At 35.8% G+C, this 24,217-nt stretch overlaps 1 protein-coding gene across 2 annotated transcripts; it reads right to left on the reverse strand.

Annotated features, from left to right (window-relative positions):
* Positions 1-992: 992 nt before the first annotated feature.
* Positions 993-21,104, reverse strand: LOC131146591 (DNA-directed RNA polymerase III subunit rpc4-like). Of its 2 annotated transcripts, none has more exons than XM_058096268.1 (10): positions 21,035-21,104; positions 20,782-20,872; positions 20,618-20,676; positions 20,459-20,519; positions 18,380-18,419; positions 15,763-15,998; positions 15,620-15,683; positions 5,713-5,804; positions 5,317-5,616; positions 993-1,433 (listed from the first exon to the last, which is right to left on the reverse strand). In XM_058096268.1, exons 2-10 carry the CDS (start codon positions 20,815-20,817, stop codon positions 1,281-1,283), a joined length of 1,041 nt encoding a protein of 346 aa, XP_057952251.1. In that variant the 5' UTR covers positions 20,818-20,872; positions 21,035-21,104; the 3' UTR covers positions 993-1,280. The 2 variants fall into 2 exon arrangements, with proteins under 2 accessions (XP_057952251.1, XP_057952252.1); XM_058096269.1 differs by having other exon boundaries at positions 20,782-20,824; positions 21,035-21,103.
* Positions 21,105-24,217: the final 3,113 nt, after the last annotated feature.

Below are 24,217 nucleotides of genomic sequence, written 5' to 3' on the forward strand. Positions count from 1 at the left end.
ACATTAAAAATAAAAATAAAAATTTAAAGACGCATTTGTTTCTATTAGTTTTTTTTATTTTTGTTGCTGATTTTTAACTACTTATCAAAAAATTAAAAATTAGATTTTATGATTTTTAATTGTTGTGAAAATTTATTGTCACAAATTTTAATATTCAGAAATAGGTTTTTTTCATTAAATTATTCATTTCATACACTTAAATTAAAATAAAATTAAATGATCATATAAATTTAAATATAATTTAAATAAAAATATATATAATTTATAAAAAATAATAATAAAATCACTACAAAATACTTTTACTATTTTTCAATTGTGATGTGTAATAAAATTTTTATTGTAAAGCAAATTTTGAAAGTAGAACAATTAAATAAACTAATTATAATAAAATTTATTTTTATTATAATAGTTTCTTTAATATGTATTATTTGTAATTTTATTATTTTAATTATATTTTTATAATATTTATTTAATGATGGAAATGAGCATTTTCTAATTAAGTTTTTAGTTTGTACTATAAAAATGTTAACCAGTAGTTTCTGTTTTTAATTTTTGATTATCGTTTCTCCAACAACCCCTAAAATTCTCATGTTTACCGATTCAGAATTTAACATTTGATTAACCTAATTGATCAATTATTCCACCTTGCTGATTTGGAAGTCATTGGGATCTTAATGACCAAGTTTCAATCCTCTTCCATGTATAAAGATAAATATCATGTAATGGTTACTTTTCCAAATCCATCACCTAATTTATAGCCCATGAATTTCATCATTTGAAATTCTTAGGAAGTTGTGCCAATTGATACATTGCTCAATAAAAAAACTAAAGGCCCTATACAAACTTTTTTTATAAACTGCTTTGAATTCCTTATTTCTACATTTTCTTTCCTTACAATTGTCATATTTCCTTCCATTTCCATGTTCTAGATGTTCTACAGATTTTGTTTTGTTTTTATCTGCCTGAGGAAGAGAAGGGGCAACATACTCGGATGATCAGACAAGGAAATATTAGAGCTTAACTGTGCATCATATACATCACATGAAGCTCATGACCTTACTTGCCCATTACGAATTCCTAATTGCATCCCATGCTTCACAGAAAAATGTACTTTCAGAATTTGACCAGGAATAAGATGTAGGCCATGATTACAATTTATATATACTAAGAGATTTTACAGGCTAGCTGGCCAGCATTGTTAGTAAATCTTGCTCATCCAAATATACAAACTGTTGCCTACCATGTTGAATGTTCTCCTATGTTCTCCTCCAAGGTAGCATTTAGCCCAAATTGATCACATCATTCAAGAGAAAATCAACATCAGGAGTGATAACAGCCCTCTTGTCGAGGTCTCCAAGGCAGCAACAGTGTTTCTCATTGGTATTGATTGCCACCACATCTTGGGCAAATATACAATCTGAACCAGGTGAAACCTGCACATCAAACAATTTTTGTTTATATACCCTACCATAACCACAAGTTCATTGTGTTGAGGAATCTAATATTGCAGTGAGCTCTTGGAAATGCACGACACGGATACAATGCCGATCATGTGCATTCTAAACTCCCACTTCTACATAGGTAATCTGCAGGTGCCACCGTGCCATGGAAACCCATGGCACTTGTGCCTCAAGTTACTAGGCACATTTCCGCTAATCTTTTAATGGGGTTAGCACAAGAATTGAAGCCCAGGGCACTTACCACCCAGTTAACAAGCACATTTCCAGTTATATGTAATAGAGTTAGTACAGCTTCCAAATATATCTTTTGTTTTATTTCTAGTTTTTGGTAGCAAGTCCTTACATCATAGAAGCAGCAAAACTTTTGAACAGAAACAACACTGTTAGTGTTGGCACAATTGTCAGCACTCATTCCCCAAGACTATAACTAGGTTTCCAGCAATCTGTAGTGGAGTCTTTTATCTATTTATTTATTTATTTTTTTGTGATAAGAGAAAATTTTTATTAAAGATCGAACAACGTAAAAAAGAAGAGGACAAGAAGTCCTCAATAACAGTACGTCAACAGAAAGATTACAATAGAGCTGCCTTATCCCTTTGAACGTAAGGCTGTGAGAAACCCCCTACAAAACCAAAAGAGTGGACCCAAAAAGAAGCCAGGAATACCACTCCATCCCAGAAGAAGTCCAGACAATCTGCGCAGGTCTTAAAAATTCTCGCATTCCTCTCAGTCTAATGAGTCCATAAGACAGCAAGTACAGCTCCACTACATGGAACATTGCCATCTTGACTTGGGCTAAAACCCCTACATCTCACCAACAAAAGATCGCCCACGTTCTGAGGCACCACCCAGTCTTCAGAAAAATAAGAGAAAAGACCATTCCATAATTGTGTTTTGTCACCTTAACAATGCAAAAACAGGTGAGCATTCATTTTGTTAAACTCACAGCACATGACACACATATTGGGACTGAGAGACTTGTAGGGCCTTGTTTTCTGAAGCAAGTCTTGCGTGTTAATCCTATAAGAATCACAGTCCAAACAAAGGTCCCAATCTTCCAATGAATATCCTTCCAATGATGCGGCTCCAAAGGAAAAGGAAAGGAGAGTTGGGTCTTGAGAGATGTGAGAAGAAAGATTTTGAAATGAACAGCCATGAAAAAATCACCCTCCCACACTCTCGCCTTCCCTATTGGAAGGCGCAAAGTGGTCCAAAATGGAAGTAAAGTGGTAAGCTCATTACCCTCTTTCATCGAGATTCCTGAAAAATGGAAATCCCATGAAAAAGAGCCCCCGTCAAAAAGAGTTGAATGAGCTGATAGGTGCATGGGAAAGAAGAGAGCTTGAACAAATAATGCACCTTTAGCTCCAAAGAAGTATCACCCGCACAAACATCATCCCAAAAGTGAACACTTCTACCATTTCTCACTATGAAGTGAGTGAAAGGGAAGAAGAGACTTGCCATCTGGAATTTCCGGAGGCATGCATGAGAAATAAAACCACTTCCTACCATCTCCTATCCATTACGATGGAGCCAATATTTACATAGAATCACCCTGTGCTTTACTTCCAGGGGAAACCTCCACATTTACCAATTAGGGAGAGATGTTTTCTGACACCATATTGCCATGTCCTGGTCCCCTTCAGGTTTGGATCTACTAACGACCTCCCTACTAAGTGTTCTCTCTTACCCTCCTAAGAGCCCAACCATAGGAAATCATGCATCAACCTCTCTAATGTCCTAGCTACTTTCAAGGGCACTCTAAAGAGGGAAAATAATTAAATAGGTATGTGGGAGAGAGAGAGAGAGAGAGAGAGAGAGAGGGAGGCACTAATCAGTGTGGCACAACACCCTAGAGACAAATAAGTCCTTTTCCAACCCTCCAACCTCCTATCCACCTTCTCAGTCACTGACTGATGGAAACAAAATTTAGGTTGCCCCCTAGCAGGAGGCCAAGGTAAGATAGTGGCCACTCAAGGGATACACAGCATGTTAAGGTTGTGAACCTCTCCAAGTCCCTAATACCCAAACTGATGCCGGCTACCCCACTCTTGGAAAAGTTGATCTTTAATCCCGATATCTTCTCAAATATTTTTAAGCAAGACGATGACCTTAAAGAAATTCACAACATTGTCTTCAAGAAAAAGCATGATATCATCAGCAAACTGAAGATGAGATGCCTCCACTTCCTCCCTCCCCATGGGAAGGCCATTGGTCACCCCCAAACCCTGTGCATGCAAGATCACCCTACTCAACATGTCAACCACCAAGATGAACAAGAAAGGAGCCAATAACTGACAAGCAGATTGAGTACAGGCAGCCTACAATTCAATTCCTCCACACCTCCCCAAAACCATTCCTACTCATCACCTTATCCAAGAAGCCCCAATTAACCCTGTAATAGGCTTTCTGAAAGTCCAATTTAAAAAAACAGGCCTCTCCTACCCCTCCTAACATCCTCCATCATCTGGTCAGCCACAAGCACTGCTTTAAAATTTGTCTGTCAAGGATAGACGCAGACTGTGCCATGGTAACTGTTTCCCAAAGACACCACGAATTCTTTTAGTGAAGACCTTGGAGAGGATTTTGTAAAGACTAGTGACAAGACCAACAGATCTGAAGGCCCTCACTCTCAGGGATCTCTCCTTGGGGACAAGGATGATAAAGGTAAGAGTTTGCACTGATAATCATCACCACATTACAATGAAATTCTTTGAGAAACTTCAGGAGATCATCTTTCAAGACCTCCCAGTTCTCCTGAAAGAAATCCATCACAAAGCCATTAGGGCCACGAGCCTTATCTCTGCTCAGACTGAGAAAAGAAGGCACATTATAGGCATGGCTGGCTAATAGAAGGAAAGTGGAGGTTCAAGGTTGTTCATCCAAATAAAATGGTTGCAGGGTCAAGGCTGTGGCATTGCGCTTCACAATAACCTTTAAAAACGGAAACCTAGGACAGTACAGAATACCTTGGACACCTGATGGCTAGGCTTGAATAAGTAGCCCCTGGATAAATAAGCAACAGTTCTACAATGAAATGAAAACCCCAGCAATACAAGGCAATAATAGGAGTACCTAGATTTTCGGCCAAGGACATAGAAACCAGTTCTCAATCAGACCAAAGATGACCAATGATGCAGCTAATATGGAGTGGAACTGCCTGCTTCATAGCCTACAGTTTCCAATATGTGGGATTCAACCACATGGAGAGAAGGTGTGGAAGGAGTGAGGGCAGGACTTAGGATGTCATTAGTCTGGATATCCTAGATCAAATGCTTAAATATCTGAGAAGTTTCTCTTGAATGGACCAGGATGCAACAGTTCAGAGTAAAGCCAAGGAGTTTCTAAGGCCCTTCGAAGTAAAATCTCATGCTGGCAAAACAATCAATTGATGCAGGAATCGAATAGCCACCTGTTAGCCAAGACGTGGCAACAATCTACTCACATCATGGAGGCCTAGGGGTGGGGTCAAGTCTCAGTGGAATTGTGGCACTTGGGAATGGTATGAGGGACTTGACTAGGAATCTCACAATTAGCTATAGCTTTCGATGCAATGAGGCCTTCAGCATCAAGCATAGTGGCAACAAGACAAGCATATGAGAGCATTCTCATCCTCCTCTTCATGACACTGATAAAATCTTTATGTTGAGGGTATTGATGTTAAGATTTTGATGCAGCTCTTCTTCCAAAGGATTGTGAAACAGGTGCATATGTACACAGGAATGTTCATGTTCTCAATCATTGTACAATACACTGGCTCCCTAATCACAATATTTATATAAAGCAACATTATTCACAAAAGAGGATAGAAATACCCGCACACTGAAATTAAAAGCAAGTTTGCAAAATAACTCACATCATATAGAACTCCCCCTAGCTTCAACTTGACAGCTCCACTCTTGTAAACCAGCATTTTGCCCAAATATCCCCCTGATAACTCTTCCAACTTGCAGCCCTTTCCTGAAACACCTGTGCCTCTCAATAATGTTGAACTGCCAGCTATCTCTTTCCCCATTTCTCCAGCTGAAGCAAATACACTCCCCGTTGATATTGAACTGTCAACTTTTTCTTTCCCTGCTGCACTTGCTGACCGCTTAATCAAGGGCAGGTTAGGAGGAAGTTGGAGAAAAATCATCCTTCCTTTCTCAGTTTCCTCCTGTCATCACTCACAAGATATTTTAAAAAATAAGTTCTGTAAAATAAATTACTCCAGTAAACACTATTTAATGTTTTGAGCAGTCAAGTTACCAACCAGCAACCCAAGCTCGACAGCAGGATTTAGAGTGTTTTCATCATACTCCAAACCAGTTCCAGCCTCCCCAAATTCTGCTTTATCAAGTTTTTCTACAAGTAAAGTATTATATTAGTAAAAAATATGGTGTTCATTTATTTATGCCATTTGTATACTGTGCGATGAACCCACTCATACATCCTAAGACATATTTTAAAATAAATTGCAACAAAGTGATATAACATTTTAATTTCATGGCTCTGCTAAGAGCTAGAGAAGAAATATCAAATTTTAGTGCATTAATTTATATACACTCTTGACTATGTCATCATAATTCTGTTTTTATTCTCTTAACTGTTTAGGTAACTGATACAAATCAAACACCTGACCAGCACCACACCCATGCCATGCTTGCACCATAGGAATGGTTAACAGCCAGGGAGCCATTGTGGCTCGGGCTCCAGAGTATTAATCTATCGGAGAATTTGGTTACTTCAAAATATTGAAAATAATTCAAGCATAAGCTAACAAGTTTGCTTACGTGAGGATGACTGGTTGAGCTATTTCTCAAAACACAATTTTATGGAGAAAATTAAATAATTTTTTCCTTATCTAGCTTCAAACTGCATCTACTCCAATCATACCTCTCGTTCTCTCTCTCTCAAACACATGATAATCTCATGATAGTGAACTATAATATTGAATTTCTTGAAGTTGCTTCCTTGATTTCTGGTTGATGGTTATCCATTATGATTCTCTCTCTCTCTCTCAAGCGCATGATATTTTCTTGTTGGATTCTCACAGTTTGCTACTTCTTGAAATTATAATCTTGAATTTCACAAAGTTGCTTCCTCAATTTTTGTTTGATGGTTATCTATTCTGGACATTCTGGAAGCCTCCGCCCTCAACACATCCCCTGGGTATCCAAAGAAATACCAAAGCAAAAGGTCTAAGAAGAAAGATTATGTTGGAGGTCAACGACTACTTTTATGCAGCTTCCATCTCCCTGATCATGCTGTGCAGTTGAAAATAATCAGGATCCCTTTATAATTCTAGAGTTTTTTTTTTAATATATATATATATATATATATATATAAATTCAGGATCCTTTGTAATGAATGCGGAGACTAGCTGAATCTAGCCCCATTAAAAAAGAAAACAGAGCATTTTTTCCTTGGGCAAGAATCAACTTGGACATGAATCGTTTTGATTCATTTGACTAAGTCAATCTCAATTTTGGAATATGCCCACAATATTGGAGCCTAAACAGTCTCAAACTTTTGATCTTTAGTGACTTCCATTGATAACATTATTACTATATGGAGGGGGCTAACAAAAACAAATAGAATCCCAAATGCTTTTATATTTTAATTATTAAATGCTTTCAAACAAAAACAAAACAATATTTTGTAAGGAATAATTATAAGTAGATTTTTTTCAGAACAATTCAAAACAATAAAACTGTGCAAAAATCATCATATCATATTATCTACGCAAATATTTTTACTACCTTTGTCTAACCAGAATTACCTAAGAGTAATTTACTAGAAATGATGTGGCAATATTTGGTTGATTCTTTACCCAAAGGTTGTTACAAGTGTTTATTTGAATATGGAGGTGGCTTCCAAGCAGTAATTTCTAGCAATGAAGTCAAAAATGCCACGCACCCCCAAGTTATATGAGGTTGAAATGGCTCCACCCCTTCAAGTGTGGCACATCATTAGTTTATTCTTCTTCCACATGCATATGAGTATTAGTGAGAGCTGTGATGTTTAATGGAAGACATTTTGTGTAATATTGTAATAGTAGTAAGGGTTCTTGTAGAGAACATGTGATGTGATCATCAGGAATCTCCACATTTATTTCTAATATAGTTATTTACTACTCCTTGCAATCACTGGATTAGACAGTCAAAACATGATTCTGCACATCCAGGTGCATGCACACTGCTAGTTACAATCTGTGTGCATGCTACATCCTGAATATCTAATGTTTTGATTGCAGGTTACAGGCCACGATCTGGGTAATTGATATCTTTTACATGTACTACAAATTATCCAGAATTCATCTTGTGATATTTGGTATTCCTTGCAGAATTTAGCCATTCATTTTTATTGGCAAACATTTTTGGCACATTCCGCAAGACAGGGGGGTGAATCCTTAAGGTTGTGCAATAGGGATGTTTCACGAGTTTGTTCTTGAGGAGGGTTTAGTTTGTGACATTTTCAGCATTCCCGGGAATGTGATGTTCATGGCATCTCATTCCCATGTTTCTTTTGTGCTGAAATCTGACATCGTGAAAATCTCACCTTTCGTCACAATGAAGGGATTCCCACAAAACATGGGAATCCCATTCCCATGCTCTCCACAGGTAAGATTTCCATGAAATCTTATTTTCTGGATTAAATTGCCCGCAATATTTTGGCTGGTTTGCACATTAATGTGCCTAGCGTAAAGTATTATTACACATTATTATTATATTCATTATAATAAGCCATTACAATAAAAAAAACATTAATTAAAAAATAAAATATCATTATTATTCAGTTGTAATAATATAACATAGTAGTTGAAATTTTAAAACCACATTTCCATTTATTATTTTAGTTAATTACATTATTATGTGCTAAAAATTTTTATTTATGATGGATAAAATTTTTAGGGCATTGATTTAATTTGGTACATATTCTTAATAAGTTAGTTTTTGTGCTGTAAGTATGATTATTCTTCATAAATTGTTCGTCAAGGGTGAATAGCAATTGTCAAGATTTGATTAAAATGAATGACCCAACTTGAAGATGGGTCTCTCCCTCTATTTATTATACAAATTAAATACATTCTAATGACAACAATACACTTACTAACTCTCACTAATTAACATACTAACACAATAATAATAATAACTACAATTTGTTTTACTTTTCCAAGAAATCAAATTCCTACCAACCAAGATATAATACTCAGTTGTGAATTTTTAGTTGGATGGTGATCCATACAAATTTGCATCTGTATATCCATGGATATAGGTGTGACCCTGATCACGATATAAAAGACTCCAGGGTGCACCTTTGAGATATCTCAAGACGCAAATTACTGCGTCCCAATGACTAGTCCTCAGAGAATCTAGAAATTGACTCATAACACTTGTTGCAAAAGATATATCCAACCAAGTGACTGAGATAATTCAACTTTCCAACAAGTCTCCGGCATTATCCAGGATTCGATAGCAAATCATCCATATCCAACAGTAACTTCTTTTTAGGATCCATATGTTTAGATCCCAACAAGCTAGTTTCATCCAACAGATCAAGAACATACTTCCTTTGTGACAAAACAGTTCTGATATGAGACTAGATACTTCTATACCCAAGAAGTATTTCAACGGTCCCAAATCTTTGGACTGAAACCTAGTTCGTAGAAAAAGTTCGAGACTCTGAATACCTTTATCATCATCACTTGCAATAGCAATATCATCCACATAAACAACAAGAAGGATCCTACCCAATGAAGTATGACGATAAAACACATAATGATCCACAACACAATGTCATAGACCAAACTCAAATAATACGACACTAAAACGACCAAAACATGCTGTGGGAGATTGTTTTAAACCATATAAAGCTTTTTGAGCTGACACACTAAGATTGACTTCCTCTAAGCAACAAACTCAAGTGATTGCTCCATATAAACCTCCTCCTCAAGGTCACCATGCAAGAAGACATTTTTCACAACTGATGCAGAGGCTAGTGACAAGTAGTAGTAAAGGAGATGAACAGACGTACTAATGTAAGTTTGACAACCAGAGAAAAAGTATCAGAATAATCCAGACCATATACCTGAGTGTATCCCTTAGCATCAAGACCGACCTTTAGACGAGCCACAAAACCATCAAGGTTGACTTTCACATTGTAAACCCAGCGACAACCAACCACAGACTTGTTAGGAGGAAAAAGTACCAAGTCCCAAGTACCATTGTCATGTAAAACATTCATCTCTTCAATCGTAGCATCCCTCCACCCGAAATGGGCTAAGGCTTCCGAAACAGATTTAGGAAGAGTAGTAAATGATAAAGCAATAACAAAACAATAATATGAGGGTGATTAGTAATTATAGCAACATAGTTGGAAATGGGATGTTGAGTACATGTGAGTTTACCTTTTGAACAGCAATAAGAGGATCAACATCATAGGAAGTATGATCATTAGACAAGGAAACCAAAGGCGTGGTAGTAGAAGCTAGAGGGGACTCTCTTCCTTGGAGCTGTTGTCATGAATACACCTTCAAATCAAGATGATCAAGCCGATTAGAAGGACTCAAACTATGTGAAGACTCAAATGGTTGGTTGGACAAGGACAATAACGTAGAATTTGGAAGATAAGGCAAAGGAAGAGACTCATTGAGCTCACAAGCGCTTAGTGACTGGGTGTAGTAAGGTGTAGACTCAAAGAAGGTAACATCGGCATAAATAAAGAAGCAATGCAGCACACAACTATAATAACGATATCCTTTTTGAGTATATAAGTAGCCAAGAAAGACACATTTTATAGCACGAGGATCCAACTTATCCACCCCAGGAGTTAGTTGATGAACAAAGGACACACACCCAAATATACGAGAAGGAAGAGAAGGTAAAAGTGAATTAGGAAAGAGAATGGAGTAGAGAATTTTACCACTAAGAACAGAGGATAGCATTCTATTGATCAAAAATCAAGCAGTAAGTACAACATCACTCCAAAACACTTTATGTACATGCATTTGATAAAAAGGTGCGACTGATGTCAAGAAGATGTCTATTTTTCCTCTCAGCAACCCCATTTTTTTTAGGAGTGTGGGCATAGGATGATTGATGAATAATACCAAACTGAGCCATATAAGTAGTGAATTGTGCACTGAAAAACTCTTTAGCATCATCGCTTCAAAGTATTCAAACTGGCAAACCAAATTGAGTATTTCAAAACAAAAGGCACAAAATACATGAAAAAACTCGGAACAATCTTTCATTAAACATAACCAAGTCATTTTTGAATAATTATCCACAAAAGTTACAAAGTACCAAAAACCCAACTTGGACACAACACTAATAGGACCCCAAAAATCAGAATGAACTAACATAAAAGGGCTTGCAACACTCAAGAAGTGAAAGGAACACAATGGTGCTTTCCCAACTGACAAGACTCACAATCGAGACTAGACACATAACTCAAACTAGGAACAAGACCTTATACCTTTTCCAATGAAGGATGACCAAGGCGACAATGAATTTGGAAAGGTGTGGTAGCACCAGTGTAGGCGGTAGAAGGAGATAACAACTCAAAGTGATAAGTCCACCAGCTTCACGACCTTTGCCAATCATCTTCCTCGTCTTCAAATCCTGAATAACCACAAAATCAGCGAAGAATGTCACTGAATAATTCATGGATTTAGTAATTTTTCTAACAAACATAAGATTGAAAGGAAATTTGGGAATATATAAAACCAAAGGAAGAGAAATAGAAGAAATGAGATTTACAGTCCCAATTCCCTTGACTGCAGTGGTGGATCCATCAGGAAGAGTACACAAGGTAAATTTTCAGAATATTGACAAGTGGAGAAGACACTAGGTATACCAGTGATGGAATTAGCGGTAGCGGAGTCTATGACCCAAGGACTAGGAAGAGAAGTACTGGATGATAGATATATTGTGTGATTACCTGTTTGGGCAAGAGATGCAATGGGAAGAGAAGCTTGTTGTGACGCTTGATACTGCTAGAACTAGGGATAATCTTCCTCTGACATGAATACAGTACTTTGCCCCCTACTCGGCCCCAAAGGTAAGTAGTCAATGGTTGCTGCAATGGTTGCCCCTAAAGGTGTGAAGGCAGCGGTGGCTGCATTGGCAACACATGAAGGTTTGCTGTGAAGATTCCAACACTGGTCAATAGTATGATTACTCCGTCCACAATGAATGCACTTGCGAGGAGTACCTCTATCTAGTCTGTCTTCCACTACGACACTCAAACCACCTCGATAACTTTTGCATTTGTTTGTTAGAGAACTAGAATCACCCTGTGTAGCAAATGCTATCCTCTCAGAGCCAAATGCAAGATCAGGAGAATTCGTGCTAAAGGAGGCATAAAGGAGTAAAGGACACAAGAATAGACATCGGCAAATGATGGCAGCTTGACACTACTAAGTATTTGGGACCAGATTGCCTCAAACTCGGGTCTCAAACCTACTAGAACACAAAGAACTATCATTTGCTCCCTTTGCTTCTGCATCTCATGAATGTCGGCAGTTATGGCTTGCATGACGCTAAGCTCCTCATGAATATGCTTCATCTCTCCAAAATGATTTGCAATACTCCTATCTCCTTTTTGTAACTAAAAGTACTCCTGAGATAAATCATACATACGTGTAATGTTACTGGAGTATAGAAGTTTGACATAATCCCCAAATCTCCTTCCACGTATCGAGATGCATATACATCCGTGCAATTTGTGGCTCCATTGAATTCCATAAGAAGGAAACAATCAAGGCATCTTCATGAACCCACACGTCTTTTCTCTTCTCATCAGAGGGATCAGATTGGAGCAAGTGGTCTAATTTCCCTAATCTTGCTAAATAAATTCGAGCAACTTTAGACCATTGAACATAGTTCTTTCCATCCAACTTTTGAGTTGTTATTTTTGGTAGCGATGTAGGAAACAAAATTTTTGGATTCATCGATTCCATTCCACCACTCACAAATTAGCAACCACACACACAAGAAGAACAATCAAAACTAATCGAGACAATCACAAACTATGTGAAGCACTAACACAATCACGAACGAGGTGATCAACTCACCAATGGATATAACACTGTCACATCCTCACAACTGAACATACAAACACTACCACGACTCCAAAAAACTCACAAAGAAGCCTTCACAAACCCTGAACAGAGATTAAATGAATACCTTGAGTGCATGGTTGAACAAGGTTGAATTTTTTAGCAAAAAACTGGCCTAACAGCTTGATAATAAAGTTTAGAGAAGGAATCAAAACATGGCAAAGGAAAAGCAAAGTGGCCGGAACTTCACTTACATGTGGGCACGTGGGGTTGGCCCTGCTGGCATTTGGCCGGCGCATGGGGGCACCTCCAGCAATGGGGTTTTGTGGGGTTAGGCTTTGCCACCACATTTTTTTTTTTTTTTTGGGGTGGGGGGGGGGGGGTGTATGGTTAGTTTTGTGAAATAATATGGGATGGAGATGGATCTGGAAAGGACAGCCGTGGGAATGGTATTTTCTGGCAACGGCTGAGAGGAATAGGGTTCAGGTTGGATCACGCTTTGATATCATGTTAAGATTGATTAAAATGAATGACCTAACTTGAAGTTAGGTTTCTCCCTCTATTTATAATACAAATTAAATACATTCTAATGACAATAATACCCTTGTTAACTCTCACAAATTAACATACTAACACACTCAATAATAATAATATTAAAAGACATAAATAACCTCTAATAGTAATATTTTCTAAATGCCTACCAAGATTATCATGTTCAATCAAACACTAACATGGGCACATCTTATAATGCAAACTTAAAAAAAATATTCCTAGGGATCCCATTCCCAAAAATGATTTTCCAAGGGAATATTTTTTTATCCTTGAGGAAATCATGGATGCATTCAAGATTTCATTGCTGAAACTGCTCAATCTAGCAAGCAGAACAATCATGCTCATCAAAGGCAACCACCCAATAATTTTATGATGATTATAGGCCCGAAGGTCACAGAATCTTCAAATTGAAAAACAGATGAATATTTTCATGTTCAGCAAGAATATAAACAGGTTCAATGGTATGTGTATGAAAATTCACCAATTGATGTATTTCATGTTTCACTCCATGAAGGTGTATGGTTGGTTTTCTGAAATAATATGGATGGAGATGGATCTGGAAAGGACAGCCGTGGGAATGGTGTTTTCTGGCGACGGCTGAGAGGAATATGGTTCAGGTTGGATCACGCTTTGATATCATGTTAAGATTTGATTAAAATGAATGACCTAACTTGAAGATAGGTCTTTCCCTCTATTTATAATACAAATTAAATACATTCTAATGACAATAAACCCTTGCTAACTCTCACAAATTAACATACTAACACACTCAATAATAATAATACTAAAAGACATAAATAACCTCTAACAGTAAAATTTTCTAAATGCCCACCAAGATTATCATGTTCAATCAAACACTAACATGGGCACATCTTATAATGCAAACCAAAAAAAAATATTCCTAGGGATCCCATTCCCAAAAATGTTTTTCCAAGGGAATATTGTTTATCCTTGAGGAATTCATGGATGCATTCAAGATTTCATTGCTGAAACTGCTCAATCTAGCAAGCAGAACAATCATGCTCATCAAAGGCAACCACCCAATAATTTTATGATGATTATAGGCCCAAAGGTCACAGAATCTTCAAATTGAAAAACAGATATATATTTTCATGTTCAGCAAGAATATAAACAGGTTCACTGGTATGTGTATGAAAATTCACCAATTGATGTATTTCATGTTTCACTCCATGGAGGGTTCCTTTCAAAATTCATAGCCAAAAAAAATCTAGTTTTGGGATCCAAAATACTGCCAGTTTTGGAAGCCAAAATACAGTTGAATTTTAGAAAGTCAAGATCCTGCCAATTTCAAGCACCAAGTTGCCAATAGCCATAAGAACCTAGTGGGAGAAAATTAAGGAAATTGATTTAGGGTTAGAATTTGTGAAGGAAATTGGGAAATAGGTGAACTTAGGGCTAGATAATTAGGGATCCAAATCTGGTTTGGGGCAATACGTCCAAACAATGGGGACAAGAAAGCATACAATATTAGAATCATACTAAATAGGCTCTATGAATCAATCATAGGGGAAAAACAAAGCCGCACACTTTATGGGGTTTCTTGGATGAACATGCAGAAAATGTAGACAGTTATTTACTCAACAAAAATCCAAGCAGAGTGTTAGATTACCACCTACCTAAAAGCTTAAGCCTTCCCCTGCACATACAGCCCAATTACATGTGGAGATATAAATAAACAATAAACAATACTGGCAACAAAAAATAAGATAATTTTTTACAACCACACAAAAAATGGACTTCAAAGCTTTTATCATATGCAGGGAAATTACAGCTAGTGAAGTCAGATTTACAGAATATACAAATGAATTGGTAAACTGCTATTCAATTACCTAATAGGGCAATAAAAGATCTTGAAAAGAAGTTCAAAGCTTTTTTATAGAAGTGCAGAGACTGGAATATTAAAGCATGCAAAGTTAAATGGGAAGAGGCTTGCAAGCAACTGATGGAGGAGGTTTGGGCCTGAAATTGATAGCTGACCAATGTTTTAAACAACAGCCGTAACGTTACATAATGCCGTTATGTAACAGGTTTTTGGGTTTACACATTGCGAAATCAGTGTGAAGAAAAATCACGTCCGTAGCAGCCATTCCAGACTGCAACCTTTACGTAAAAGCTGTTACAGCTGTTACTTAAAGGCTGCTATGGACATTAAGTAATCGCTACAGGACTGTCACGTTTTTTTTTTTCTTGAAAATTTTCTTTTCACTTTTGATTTTTGGTCCCTTTTATAAATTATTCTCAATATACCATGTGAAAAGAGGAAGGAAAAGATTAGATAGAGGATGATAATGATACAAAATACAATGTGTGTTTTTTTTTTTTAAATACTCACAAGATATGGGCTAATTAACGATTTGATAGCACTGATTGTTAAGAGGATATTTTGCAGCTTCCATTGTGATTTGCTACTTCTTGTTAGTGTGAGTCATGGTTCTTCATTATTGGCAAGGCATCTTAAAATTTCAGTAGAAATAACAAGGGCATTTTCATTGTGTTAGTTAATAATATCAGTAACTGCTCATAAAATATATTTCAAACATACCTGGGTCTCCAGAGTAAGGTCGTCTTAAAGGAAGAGTTGTAGGATAGTAGATGCGGTTATAATCCTGAAATGGCATTAAGAAAACCAGATGGTCAGCACATGTGTGCCTGGAGAGAGAGAGTTGCGTGAGGACTATTTCTTACCCAAGGTTCTCTGTATTCTTTCTTCATCTGAGCTGGATCATTAGCGGCATCTGAAGAAGACACCAATGCTTCAAGTTTGGCAGTCGAAGGCAAAGAAAAGAAGGCTTGCTCATTATCTGAAGAATCTTCCAACCCAGACTGACTGCTTTTAGCACTAATCCCATCCTGAGAAATGCCATATGTCCTTATGGAAGTTGATGGTGTAGCTCCAGGACCAAATGCAACTTGCACTGAAGCTGCAAGTTTGGACTCCACAAATGAGCAGGTATAATTATCATGATGATGATGAAGACGACAGTGGCTATGACAATTATGATGATGAATATGATGGTGACAAAAACATTGACTAAACAACTATTTGAATCAGAAACAGCTAGGAGGTCCTCGCACACATGGGGTGCAGGGAGAGCATATTGCCTTATTCCACCCCTATCTGGACTGGCCAACTGTGTGATTAGATCACAATCTAGCCTCTCCACAACCAAACAAATATTTCAACTAATTTCTTCCTATAGGCAAAGTCATTACTCACATACATGTACAGAATATCTAAAAACAGGGAGTTTCGCTATTCTGTTATCTAACCAGACAATGCATTCTTCTAGTCTGCAACACTAGTCTGTCAACCTCTAAATGTCCTTTAGTTTCTCCTAACTGATAATACTTCACCAGCTAGCACAATCTTCTCCAGGAATTCAAGAAAGTACACCGGCCAGTTTCAAATTAGGACTGCTTTATAGCCTTTAATTAAGTCAGAAATTGTTCGTCAAGGAAACTGTCAAATGTTCCTTCATATTTATACGAGCATGAGATACCATTAATTTATATTTTCAGTTTGGGTTTACCTACAAGTGGAAGAGTCCATACACGATAACATAACATAATATTCCTCTTTAAATTAAGTCTCTTCAATCAGTAAACCAACTTGCATGATATGTTTATCATCGAATCCTCTAAAACAGCACTATGGCAGCAAGAGTGATAATGAATAGAGTTTGAAATTCTAATTCATTTTATTACCATATGTAGTAGTTTTTTATAGAAGAAGTTCAAATCAGGAATTGAAATTGTTCTTGCAACAGAGGTAGCTTTATTGTCCCCTAGAAGAACACCCGAATAGTTTGAGCATGGGACATTCTGTCACAGGTACAAACCTTGTGAAGCTGGGTTTGGAATGGGAATGGACTACCCCCTGTTGTGTTACTTACGCCAAGTGGGCCATATATATTTGTCCTGTGGGGCATATATATTCTTATATACCATAATAGTTATCTGGGGCTATGCATTATCCTATTCAGAAATGGAGGCAAGAATGTCTATGATCCACCTTCCCAGACCTTGCAATAAACAGGGTTTTATCCCCTAGTTTGAACCTTTTTATTCAACTCTTTCATAAGCCATTTTGCAGCTCCTCCTGACTTATTTTTCAAAACATTACCTTCCCTAACATTTTCTCCTAAATCAAATTAGTTTGGGCCTAATTTTATTCTCTTCCAAGCTGACTGAAACAATAAGCCCAATGTAACCAATGCCAAAAAACCACCAATATCCAAAAATTCTGTAACTTATTGACAAATATTCTCTATGCATAGCCCAAATTTATTATCAACTCAACAAATCCCTAGCTCCTGGTGTCAGCAACATGAGTCCTTGTTTGTTCTCAGCCATGTTAAGACGTAAGTGCCTTGATTCCAAGTTACCTCGGACCAGTCAAACACATTGTTTATGCAGGGCCTGAATATATGTCTATTATGTACACATTAAGCATTTCACTAAGGTTTTTCAGTGATCAACAGGCAAGAAAGTGTATCTGCATCAAATGGTAATCTCAAATTTTGCTTGCAAAAACTAAAGATTGAAACAAGATAACTAATTCAGATGGAGATATCACTTGTTAAATCTTCATTATGCCATTTAGAGCAGAGAGGTTTGAGTTCCTGTTTAAGTAAGGTTGTGAGAAGTTTTGAGTTATTCCAACTAATACTGCATCAAAATTACAGCAAAATAATAATGCATTGGAATGAAGTCCATAATTAAGCTCCCAGATCTTCATCACTCAACGTTTGGAAGTTGAATTCCACAACAAAAACAAGTGTTTGTTGTGAAAAATAAATAAAAAGTAAAATAAAAAAATGCTCATAAAATTGATTATTCAATTAGGTCACTAGAACAAAGAAAAACCACGCATAACTGCCCAAGATGACATTTAAAATTTTTCAAAGCAACTGCGTTGTTGTGGCCATTAGGATACCAAAGCCTCTAACAATTTTTTGTCACATTATCCATTATGATAATTCCTGCACAATTTAATAGCATAATTTTGGGATAACTTCTCTATTGCTCAGGTCCTCTCACTCAAGTCATACTAGATTAACCATTATGTGGCATTATAATGGCTATTACCAGATGACTGCATTTTCTTGTACCAACAAACTTCCACACACGATGTGGTCTTTTAGTCCTTAAACAAACCAACCAGGTGAGACAATACAAAAACTAGATGACAGGAATTTGCTTCATCAATAACGAATCAACATAGTATAAAGAACAGAACAAGTGAAACTTTGTGTCAATACTCAAATCAATGACAATGAAGTACAAAGTAACAAGAAATTACAGTTCTTTTCGACTTTAGGCCTTTGTCTCCTCAGATCCTCCTGTAAATAGCATAAAAATTGTGCATTTAAATATGTAATTATAATAAGCATTTTGAATCACATCATATACTTGTTGGCCATGTCTGCACCTGTTGAAAACAATTCTTCCAGAAAAGGTGAGTCATCTTCCTTTTTAATTCCCACACAATCACAACAGCCCGTGACATATTACAAAGGGGAACGATCAGAGTTCATTAAATATGCCACTAGCGTGTATTAACAAAATACAACTTTGCCAAGCATATGACTCCACAAATGCAATGAAAGCCCAAGAGCTACAAGCTTCAGGCCCTGGTTCAAAGTAAGGATTTCATCAACACTTGGGATTCTAAAAACCCCTTCTTTCAACTCCATTTGTTGGATAATAAAACCTAGAATTTGGAATATCCTCCTGGAATACTGAATCTTAAAACCCCAAAATCCCTTGTTCAAATTTCACATTTTTAGAATATAATTTGTGATATCCCAACTGACAGGCATGGATATTTGGATGTAAAGACGATCTTTGTCAAATCCCTCCAATAACAAAGTCACCCAACTAAGGGAGATTATTAATCTAGGACTTGTAAATATTGAACTATGAAATCCCACTGTTTACAAGATTTTGTCCAAACTAGCTCCAAGAGTCACGTCAACCCACAGTGAAAGACACCCTCTTTCAAATGAAATTGCTGTATTACTAAAGAGTTTCTAGTTAAGACAACATGCTTATCTAAATTGACAAAATTCACAACTTCAAATAACAATATTTTCATATAGCTCGAGAAAACTAAGAAAAATTAACAAAATAAAGTTTTAAAATGATTCATGTTATTTTAGTATGAAAAGAAAGGTTGGCTTTGTGCACAATGTTCATGATTAAGTGCTTCTATAATAGCATCAAGGCATTGTACGAGGAGGAATCCTCGCGCACACCTTTTTTTTTTTTTTTGGAAAGAGCCGGAAGCCAGCCATATAGCAGCCCCGTCCCAAATTTATTAATAACCCTCACTAAAAGGACACTTGGGGCTTACATAATAACCAAATATAACACCCCATACATCAAACCAAATATTTAAGCTACTCTTGTTTTCCATCAAAATAAATGAACAATAACTAATAACCCCATCCATATATTTAAGCTACTCTTGTTTTCCATCAAAAATCAATGTGGGATTATCTAAAACCAAATATTCTCAACTCACTGGTGACTCCCTTAGCCAGAAGTCATTTATGATTGTTTTAAGTTTCATGCAATCTACCAGAATCCTTGACTCTGACCATTAGAAAGGGATTAAACCATGGGAAATTGGGAATCCATTCTGAACAGATGGTGTAACCAAAAAAAAAATCATAGAGAGGGCACAGTAGACACACATACAAAGAAATAAATAAATGTAGTAAAAAATATATGAACAACAAAATAGGGATATAAGGGATTATACCTAAAGGGATTTATGTTTACATAAAACTCCCATTTTCTTTATTCTTATTGTCTTAGTGTAATAGTGTAATAGTATTTCCAGCGGAGACAACCCTCTGATTTACTTACACGACTCTTTTCCTTTCTATTTCTTTGAAATTCTAGGCCATAAATATATATTTTTTTCTCATCATGTCTCTTATCAAATCCAAGAAATTATAATGACGTGTCAATTATGAAAAGCCCACGAATTTCTTCATCTTCTATTTCTAATTTTCTAAAAAATCTACAAAAAAACCACCTTGTTTTTTAATTTTCTATCATCTATAGTTATATGGAGAACTTGAAAAATAATTAAAAAATTTCTAAGTTTCCTAATTCCTATACAAATATTGAGAAATTAAAATATATCCGGTAATTTTTTTTTTATTCTTTAAAAATAAAAAGTAAAAATTAAAAAGCATTTTCCGCATTAAAATAAGCCCTTAGTTTTTTGTGTTTTTTTATCTACACAAGGTTTAAAAAGTAAAAAGCCAAAAGAGCTAACACACAAATGGATAATGTAATATATATAATATATAATATATATAATGAGTGTGTGTGTAGGGAGAGAGAGACACAGAGAGAGAGAGAGTACATTGAAACGGCGTAAGAGAATCTGGGTCTCGGCAGCTTCTTCATCATCAACACCTCTTTCCCTGCAAATGCAAAAATACAGTATACAAAACAGATATATAAAAATATTCATAAAATTTACCAAAAGAATAAATTATAGAATGAAGGATATAACAAGTACGTTTTGGGTACGGGGGGTTTCGCCTTTCTGGGAGGAGGAGCTTTTGGGGTAAACTTAAACTGCAGACCAGAGCATCAGGAAAGCTATCAGGATAGAAGTCTCAATATTTCAATTGGAAATGATATTGAAGAGGATGAAAAGAGAATAAAGTTGTGAAACTGTACCTTTCTAGGTGAAGAGGAGGGCATGTCCTGAGCCATGGGGTTTCTGCATGTGTAATATGTGTATTTGTTAGATCTGTAAGCGAAATGAAAGCTGAAAGCAAGGGAACCGAGCACATATCAGCAAAATTTGCGGTCGAATGATCAATTTTCTTGTTTCAGAGAAAAATTAGGGTTTTTTCTGTAGGAAGAAGAAGAAGAAGAAGACGACGACGATGGATGAGATAAAAAAAAGAGAAAAAGATAAACGAACGACCTGAAATTCGAACCAGCGACCTATCGTCCCGAAGCGCGGCTGGTTACCAACGCGCAACATAAACTTTATACACACGAGCATTAATTTTTTTATATTTATAATAATACGTATAAATAATGATTGCCTACTCATATTTTACTAGCCTTTTGCACACCCTCCAATTTCTTTTTCTTCAAACCAAAAATATAATTCAGGATAATTGATCATTAAGGAAATTAATCATGTGATTATGATAAGTTATTAGTAAATAAATTAAATTACTAAAATAACTCATATGTTGAACTTCGATTTTATAATAATGGGGGACATGTTTATAATCACGTGAATATCCACCCGTGAGAGTTTTTTATTAAATATTATTTAAAATCTTGGAACAACTTTGTCTCACAAGTCATAACAAACGTTAGTCTTATTTTGAAAATTTAAATAAAAATTTAAATGTAGATCTTGACTGTGATAATTTTAAATTCGTTTCATTTCTTTCTTGCCACATATGGCGGCGGATGTGGCGGTCCCAAGTGCCAAGGGGAAGATGTAGTAGAAGACATGAAATTTTAGAAAGTGAGATAAGAGGCTTGGAGGTATTTAATAAAATTTAGCATTCAACATTGATTCTTGAATTCAGTTCTAAATCTGTCAAGTATGTTTTAATATAATTGAACCCGTCTTTAAATCTTAATGCTAAGTTAAATTAGTCATTCGATAACTAACATCTAATATATGTATTTCTCAATTTTAACCCTATGAATTATTAAGAGCAAAATTTTTTGTTAAAAATAAGAGGCATTTTCAGAACTAAAAATATTTTTTTGTCATAGCAAAATAGTAAAAAATTAGTTAAATACATTCTATTTTAATTAAAATATTGTAAAAATAAAAAAATTAATTAATCATAAATAAAAATTAATACAAGTCTAGCTTTGATGAGTTTTGTAGGTTTGTTTGGACTTCTTCCATCTATTACTATTGGGAAGCCTTATTCATTGATTTTGAAGATGTTTTGGTTAATTTTGTAAGAATTTCAAATCAAATCTTCCTTGATTTCAAAGTGAGATGCATAGGATTAAAGATTTTTGAAGCTTTGCCTTATTTTCCCACTAAATTGTAGACTAACATTTGTTGTATGTGCTTCTTTGTACATTGACTATTTTGTCTCATAATATGTTTGTGGCTTAACTCTTCCAAAGTAAGAAAAGATTAATAGCAATAGACACCAAGTAATGATATGTAAAACCATCCTCCGTACAATTAGAAATCATAAGTGTTAGCCTTGATGGCTACATCATCATTATTTAATGTATTTTGATGATATTAACCTATATGTTGTTTCTAGTGTTTTCCTATCTTTGCATATTATGCTTAGTACAGGTACAAGTGACACATTCACGAAGTATTGGATTGAAGGCAAAGATTAAATCAAGTTGACGATCGAAGTAGGAAAGATCAAAAGGTCACGTACTCGGATTAACCCAAACACAACCGATGGAAGCTTCATCATTGAATTATTTGTAATATGGGTTGTGTGTGGTAGGAACTTAGTCTAACTCTTGCGCTTTGTTTCTGCATAATTTTTGAGCAAGAGTTGAGTCAATGCATGCATATTAAGACACTTGAGTTTATAGGATTGCACTAAAAGTCACAAACTCAATTTATAGTTTTCAAAGTTAAAAACAAAGAGTTTGTCAAAAGAATCCTAAACCCAAATATGTTTTTAAAAGGGACAAGTTTTCAAACATCTTGGTCTTTTGCACTTCTTCATACTTCGTCTCAGTTTTATCAAAAAAAGTCTTATGTCCTAAGGGTTCAAAGAAAGTAAAGTATATTTTCAATAAATGACATACAAGTATATAAGATATCAAAATAGTTTTTCAAATGTGTTTTTTTTAACAAGATATCTTATATTCTAGGAGAAACTCATTTGGACAAGTATTAAACTTTATTATACTTAATATTTTTCATATACTTTTGTCCAAGAATCTTTTAAGTGATTAAAAGGCTTCTTGGTTGGGTTTAAAACCTTAGTTATGCACCGATCATCATTCTTGAACACCTTTCAGTATTTGGGGCATAACTTTTGCTAAAAAAAGTCCAAAATGGACGATCTTGGTGTCCCTGGAAAGCTAAGAAAAAATCCCACAACTTTTATATTGATACCTTTTTCTGATTTAGGGAACTGGTTGATGAGAACAAGGGATTCGTCCAAGAGTAGCAGTGCATGACTAGTCGACGAGAGCAGGGTACTAGCCGACAAGGCCAACAGGCAGAACTACTCCAACAAGCGAAAAATGACTAGTTTATCAAATAAAATATCTTTTCTTCCCCTCAACGGCTAGTTAACAACTCCTTTGGCTCTTAGGCTATAAATACAAGTTATTAGACTTGCATTAACATGGTTTTGAAGGTCTTTGATCATTCTTAAAAAAAAAACATCATTTTACGCAAAACCTAACACATTGCATATTAATTTTTCATTACATGTTCTCATTCTCTCTTGTTCACTTATTGTGTTTGATTCAATTCTTGAGATAATAGTGTGAGGTTTGGGTTGTAATTTATATTTACTCATTTGAGGAGCATTGTGTTGTATTTCCATCTTTTTGTAAGGTTCTTTATGAACCATTTGGTGAAGGTTCGTTGTGAACTGAAGTGAAGGCTCTTGGTAAACACGGTAGAGATTTGTTCCTAAGTGTAAAGTTTGGTACCTGAGTTGTAAGACTTGCTCCGCTGGTGAAGGAGTACTTATAGTGGATTGTGGAATCCTTAGCTTGGTGCTAAGGCGTGGACGTAGGTTTAGTTCCGAACGACGTTAAATCTCCAATGTTAAGCTTTCTCTCCCTTAATTCTTTTATTTATGTCTTGTGCATGATTCATATTTCATATATTGTGATATAATTACTTGTATCTTGCCAAACATTCTTTTTTATAGAAAAATACGCATTCTGCGAAAAGAGTCTATTCACCCCCCCTCTAGACTATATACTCCCGAGGCTGGATGCCTAACAAGTGGTATCAGAACCAGAAACTTGCATTTAACAGAGTAAAATCTAGAGCGTAAAGATCAAATGGAGTATTTGGCAAGCAACTCTTCACAAGGGCAATCTGTGACAAGACCACCTATGTTCAACGGCTCCAATTATCCAATATGGAAAAATAAAATGGTCATCTTCATTCAATCCCACAACT

Source organism: Malania oleifera, chromosome 13 (assembly GCF_029873635.1).
Source record: "Malania oleifera isolate guangnan ecotype guangnan chromosome 13, ASM2987363v1, whole genome shotgun sequence".
NCBI lineage: Eukaryota > Viridiplantae > Streptophyta > Magnoliopsida > Santalales > Ximeniaceae > Malania > Malania oleifera.